Below are 6,745 nucleotides of genomic sequence, written 5' to 3'. Positions count from 1 at the left end.
CTCTAACTGTGGATACAGCCTGCAGCTATGGGCTTAAATGAATGAATGACTGGACTGTATTCTTGGGTAATTTAATTTCCCTGTATCTTACTGTCTCTTCTGTAGAATATTGATTCATGGAAAACTAGTGGTTTTGGAAAATCCTCTAGATAGAGACTGGGTTTCCAGCCCTGCTCATGTTATTCTATGAACATGAAAGTGCAGGCAGCATAATGACTCAAATTCCACGTCCTGTTTTTGGTGGCATTTTCCCACTGACGAAATGTTTGTGTGTTCCTATCATGAAGGCCCTTGGAAGAACCATTTTCATTGAGGTCTGATTTGAAGGGAGCTAGCAGATTGGGAGGACATAATGCTGGTGTGCTCTGCTTGAAAGAAGACCATTTGATCTCTCATTTGCAGACTGGCCTGAAGAATTGGAGCGATTGATGCAGTCAGAGACCCCAGGGACTCCTCTGCCTGCACATTTGGCTTTGGCAGGAATGGTTACTTCTCCCTGGGTGCGTGATTCATGCCCGTCCCATCAAGAAAGCATACACTTTTGAGAGAACAGTAATCAATTAAGAAAGAAAATATTAATTACTAACAAGGGGAAACATTCACTCTCCTTACCTCTAAGGATTTGGAAATAATGATACTTATTCCGAAGCAAGGATAGTGGAAAATACTTAACGGTAGACTGAGTTGCTTTAAGAATTAACATTCTGGGTGTAAAGTGTAATATAAGCCACACACACACAATGCCTTACACACAACAGACTTAGAGAATTATATTGAACTGAGTGAATGAAAAAGAGAAGGAAGAAATTAGCAAAAAGATGGAACTTGGGGAACAGGGTGTGATTCATAGTTTGAACGACCCTAGACAAGTCTCTTAACCTAAGCCTCAGTTTCTTGTCTGGTAAACAGAAGCAATGTCCACCTTCCTGGTTTGCTGTGAGAAATTGAATAATGCGGTTTAGAGGGCTATGTGGTTAAAAGCACCTGACAGTCATAAGACCTGGATCGTAGATCAGGCTCAATTCCACACAATATAATTCACTCAAATATTTACTGAGCACTTATTATTTGCCTGGCATTGTATTCCAGGTGCTGGAATTGAATAAAGGATTAATAAGACAGCAAGTTTATCCCTTGTGTAGGGCAGCTGGGACGGAGGCAGACCCAGAGTCTGAATCATAGCACTCTTATTTTATTTTACCTACATTCAGAAGAGTTCCCCCAAACACCCAGTCTTTGCCCTCAAACAACTCACAGTCTATTGGGGGATGCAAACCCCTAAACCCCAAATTCCAAAGCAGCATGCTAAATGCAGCCATGGTGGTACATAAAAGCTGTGTGGAGGGACTAAGGAGGAATTGTAGAGGGGGAGTTGGGTAAAGGGTCCTGAAGGGGATGCTGTGTGGCTGAATGATGGAAAATGAATAGGAGTTCCTACAGAGAGAAAGAGCAGAGGAAGGCATTTCAGATAGCAGGAAGCATCACATGCAAAGCCAAATAAACAGGAAGTTGCTAATTCCAGGTTCAGCCATTAACTGGCTTTATTTAACCTTTATGGAATTTCCTCAAGTCCCTCTGGGCTTCCAGTTTTCTCATATTAGAAAATGAAGGTGGGGGGGTGGGAATGGGGCGCGTGGAAAGAAGCAATATGGATTTTCTACAAGGGGCTTTCTGGCTGGTCCTTCAGTGCTGAAGCAGAGAGAATAGGGGTAGCTTTGGGACGATCAAGTCCCAGGAGTTATTTTTAGAGTATGAGCCAAGGCCCCATCTTTTGTGACAGAAGATGATGGGCTGCAGTCATTCAGAAATTTTTGCCTAATCCACCCAGTTCTTCAGTATTTATGGCATTGACTGAACAGGCTATTAAGGAGGCCACCATCCAGGAGAGGGAGACCTGTAATAAGTACACGAGTATCTTGGAAACCATACTGATCTACACATGGCGGGTGCGTGGAGGCAGTAAAATAGAAGAACCTAGGGCATGTCCATCACGTGCACGACAGGATTTAGCTCCTAGCAAAAAGGAACTTCCTGGTTCCTCATCCTGTTTCACCTTCTCCGAGAGGCCGCCAGCATGTTCTGCCACCAGTCCTCCCTGGGCAGGGCCACCAGGCATCATCTCTCCACCTGCAACGTTTTCCAGGCCTGTGTAACGGGCTCCGCGCGCGCGCCGAGCGGGTGCAGGTCCCAGGACTGACCAGAGGGTCACACCCCAGCACCCTCTGCAGGGCCCCCAGCAGCAGCGAACAGGGTTTGCTTGGAAGCCGGGCTGTCCAGTGCCTCCAGGGGTTGGGCTCCCGCCAGCTGGGCGGGACTCAGGCTGCCAGTATAAGGCAGGGGCGCCACTGTCCCAGCCAGAGTGCTGAAGCTGGCGCCCCAGCCGTGAGCGGGAGGCAGCTCGCACTGAACTTGGCAACTCATAACCCTGAGTGACTGAAGAAGGAAGGAAAGGTCTGATTTCGGTTTGTTCGTTTATTTAGTACCGATCAATGGAAGGCGGGCAGGTGTGTGGGTGCGGGAGAGCTCGGCTTGGATTGGCCAGGGATCTTAAGCCCATTGGTACCCTCGGCTGTCCCCGGGGAGCGGTCCAGCCACTTCCCGAGGGGCCCCAGGCGCCCACGCTCACCAAATTCTCTCCCCCGCAGGAGCACTTCTTGCCACCACTCCCAGCCCCAGCCTGTGAGGATGCGGCTCCTCGGGAAACTGCGCGCCTCGGCTCCGGAGCCCTCTTTCACCAACGTGCTCACCCCGGCCCGCATCCCTGAGTTCTGCATCCCGCCACGGCTGCCCGCGCCCTGCGCACTCGAGTCTCCGCCTCCCGCCGCGGCTCTGCCCCGGCGCTGCGCGGCGGAGCCGGACCTGTGGCCCAGAGGGGCCGACGATGCGGCGGGGCACACGGACTGGGACCCGCGCTCGCAGGCCGCGCTCTCCCTGCCGCACCTGCCGCGCGCGCGCACCGCCTACGGCTTCTGCGCGCTGCTCGAGAGCCCGCACACCCGCCGCAAGGAGTCGCTCTTCCTCGGGGGCCCCGGCGCAGCCCGGCTCCTGGCTCCGGGCGCAGCCCCCGCGAACACCCCCGCGCTGCCCGCCGGCCCCCGCCCGACCCCGGACGCGCCCGCCCCGCCGCCCCGCGCCGGCCGCCTCCTGCGCGCCCCCGAAGGACTGCTGAGCCGCGCGCTGCGGGCCCGGAGGAAACGCGGCCTGGCGCGCGCCCGCTCCGTGTCCAGCGGGGACGAGGACGAGGAGCGCGGCGCCGGCTCGCGGCCCCCGGCCCCGGCCCCCTCCGCCGCCCCGCCGCCGCCGTCGCCGCAGCCTTCGGGGCCCGATCCGCGGCCCGAGCGCCTGGAGGCCGAGGGCACCGTGGCCCTGGGCCGCGCCGGGGGCGCCCTGCGCCTGGCCGCCGAGTACAGTCGGGCCAGCGGGCGGCTCCGCGTCCGGCTGCTCGGCGCCGAGGGCCTGGCCGCAGGCAGCGCCGAGCCCCGCGCCCTGGGCTGCCGCGTCAGCTTCGTCCTGCGACCGCCGGGCAAGACGCGGCCGCAGCGCAGCGCCGTGGTCCGGCCGAGCCGCAAGGCCGCCTTCGACCAGGACGTGTGCCTGGACGGGCTCTCGGAGGACCAGGTGCGCCGCCTGGCCGTGCGCGTCAAGGCGGAGAAGCGGGGCCGCGGCCCGGAGCGGGGCCGCCTGCTGGGCCAGGGCGAGCTGCTGCTGGGCTCCCTGCTGCTGCCCTGAGGGCGCCCGCGCCGCAGGCCGTCCCCTCGGGGCGCCCTCCGCCCGCTGGGAACTCGGACACGGACAGCCGCTTTGTACAAAATAAATGCTATTTATTCATTTTTCTATTTATGATCTTGCTTTATTGACATTTTAGTTTTTATTTTTTTAAAAGATTTTATTTATTTATTTAACAGAGGTACAGACAGCCAGCGAGAGAGGGAACACAAGCAGGGGGAGTGGGAGAGGAAGAAGCAAGCTCCCAGCAGAGGAGCCTGATGTGGGGCTCGATCCCACAACGCCCGGGTCACGCCCTGAGCCGAAGGCAGAGGCCTAACCACTGTGCCACCCAGGCGCCTGGACATTTTAGTTTTTAGATGTCTGTTTTTGTCATGGTTTGTTGGTAGTGAAGGAAAAACTGAAGTTCTCTATTCAGAACATCCAATCCTTTTTTTCCAGACCATTTTTACGTTCCAAGGCTAAAAGGGTTGGCTTGTGGCTGGAAAGGAGAAAAAGAACTACACCCAATCTACCTTGATTATCCTCCCTGCTTTATGTGAGCACTAAAGGTTTATTATTTTTTAAGTTATTCCTTCAGAATCATGCCCAATGCTAAGATTCCCATATACAGCTTTACGTATTTCATGTGGCATAGGTTCATATCCTCGTTCATGCACACACCTTGGAGCTGGACATTCTGTAATAAGGATATCTTGGTGGGAAAAGAGTTTCTTTCTCACTAAGAAAACAGAATTCTTTTGAAAGTGAAGTCTTAAAAAATGCTAAGGGAAAGTAAAACCAAGGAAGTGAGGATCTTTCAAAGGACAGTCCTGTAGGGAATAGATAACCTGGCATTACCTTCTTTCTTCTCCAGAAGGAGCCCTGGAAAATCTTGCTGTTTCAGAAGACAAATCTTTTCTGCCTCTGTAAACATATTGAACTTTTTGTGGAATTATCTCCACCTAGCGAGGTATTTAAGTTACGTAGTAATTAATGCCACTGCAATAGGATCTCCTAGATGAATTGAAACATAAACTGTCAACTTTTTGAACACTGAATTTTAAGAGAGAGTTTCTTAATGCAATTTATTTTCATTTGTTGATTCAACGAATAGACCTGAGTCCACTGGAAACTGATTATATCCAAGAGGGTTTGCCCTTGACTGTAGGCATCTATGGTGTGGTGGAAAGCACAGTGAAGGGGTGTGGGGAGACTTAGATTCCAATCTTTTTTTCTGCCACTTGTCTGAACTAGGGCAGATCAGTTCATTTTCTAATCAGCGAAATGGGGGTGTAAATACCTACTTCACAGTGTTTTGTAAAAATATGCTTTAAAATCCAAATAACCCTTAAATACACATGAACTAGGATAGCTTACCTGAAAAGGCTTGAACTGTACTGGTGACTAGGTACTCCATAATGTTCCAGAAAATGAACTCCTTCACTTCTCCTCCTTTCTTTCCAATTGTTTCTCCCTGGTCCTGGAGTGGAGGCTAGCAGAATGGATGGCTACCTGAGACCGAGGATTCAGGGGAGTCAGGAGTGGGAATAGAGAATCCTTCAGGATTTCTGTGGTAAATATCCCCATAAGCAATAGTTTGTACTCATTCTGCATCAAAAAGCTCGTCAGCACTGTTACTGAAATGGGTTTTAGGTACAAATTTGGTCAGAATAAGTCAATAAAAATCCTGGATTTTAAATATAATTTCAAAGTGGAAAAATTATCCCTTAGAAATCATCTAATCAAATTACTTCTGCAATTGAGAAAATACCACAGAGGTGACTTGCCTGAAGTCGAATAGCTAGGAACTGGCTAAGCTCAGATAAGAACCAACTTGTCCTGACTTCTCCAGGGGACTGCCGTCCCCTTTGTTCCCTCATTCAATGATGATTTGTTGAGCCCTTTCTCTGTGACAGGCACAATACCAAGCCCAGGGGACACAGCTATGAAAAAGACAGACAAGATTCCTGTTCTCACAGGACTTAGTTTTAGTGGGGGTAGCCAAACAATTACCAAGTGTGGTTATTACAGATTGTGGTGACTGTCATGAAGACAATAAACTAGGGGGGTGAGAGAGAAGTGGCAGGTGGGATGCTCTCAGAGAGAGAGTGGTCAGGGAAGGTCTCCCTACCACCTGAAGAAGGAATAATACACAAAAGAAACTTCATACAAATAACCTCGTAATGTGTCCAGATGACCCCTTAATACATCAAGCCAGAATTCTTGATTTTTCCGTCCCGCATTTCTTCCTCCCCTGGTCTTCCTTATGGCAACATCATTCTTCCTTTTATGCAAGCTGACAACCTGGAATCCTCCTTAACTTCTCTCTGTCCCATTCCATTTTTCTTAGGTGTAAATGTCTCCTCCTTAGAGTATCCTCCCCTGCCCATCCTATCTTAAAAACATCACTGTTGCTATTACTGCTTTATTCTTCGTAGCACTTATCACTACCTGACATTATGCTACCCCCTTATTTTGTTGTTGTTTGTTTCCTTCTCTTCCACCAGAAAGTATGCTTTATAAAGCAGGAACTTTGTGGACTCATTGCTTTATTTCCAGTGCCTAGAGTAGTCTGGCATCTGGTAGACTCTCAATAGAATTGATTGAGTGTTGAACAAATATAGAAAGAGATGGAATAGAGAGGAGTAGAGGACCTAGGAGCAAGCCCTGAAATAAATCAACATTTAGAATTCGATACAGGAGGGGCATCGCTGTAGGGGAAAGAGAAGCAGCAGCCAATGAGACAAGGGAAAGACCAGGCGAGTGTGGAGTCACGGAAGCCAAGAAAGTATCCCAAGAAGAAGGAGATGCCCCCCCCCCCCAACTGAAATCCTGCAGTCATCATCACAGGAGCTGGGCTAGAACGGCTAAAATGTGAACGGAGGGCGAAAAAGTAAAAGGGGGAGGAGGAAAGGGGCCCATCGCTGGAAGAAAATCAGAGATTTCCAGAATCATAGATGTATTTTGTTTTCATTCGAAAGAACCCAGCACATGTTCGGAATACCCCAAATAGAGGGAGAAGTTGATAGTGAAGTGA

The 6,745-nt window shown here is 50.6% G+C and overlaps 1 protein-coding gene across 1 annotated transcript; it reads left to right on the top strand.

Moving 5' to 3' along the window:
• The first annotated feature begins 2,366 nt into the window (after window positions 1-2,366).
• LOC113269749 (C2 calcium-dependent domain-containing protein 4A-like) lies at window positions 2,367-3,795 on the top strand. The gene is made up of 2 exons (XM_026518667.4): window positions 2,367-2,451; window positions 2,646-3,795. The coding sequence occupies exon 2, from the start codon at window positions 2,686-2,688 to the stop codon at window positions 3,727-3,729; it is 1,044 nt and encodes a 347-aa protein (XP_026374452.2). The 5' UTR covers window positions 2,367-2,451; window positions 2,646-2,685; the 3' UTR covers window positions 3,730-3,795.
• The last annotated feature ends 2,950 nt before the right edge of the window (window positions 3,796-6,745 follow it).

This window comes from Ursus arctos, unplaced genomic scaffold (assembly GCF_023065955.2).
Source record: "Ursus arctos isolate Adak ecotype North America unplaced genomic scaffold, UrsArc2.0 scaffold_36, whole genome shotgun sequence".
Classification (NCBI taxonomy): Eukaryota; Metazoa; Chordata; class Mammalia; order Carnivora; family Ursidae; genus Ursus; species Ursus arctos.
The sequence above is the reverse complement of the archived record's forward strand: the minus strand, read 5'-3'. Positions and strand labels throughout refer to the sequence as shown.

What these genes read in the sequence shown, in the direction of transcription:
- LOC113269749 (XM_026518667.4), top strand. Translation starts at nt 2,686, where the DNA reads ATGCGGCTCCTCGGGAAACTGCGCGCCTCGGCTCCGGAGCCCTCTTTC.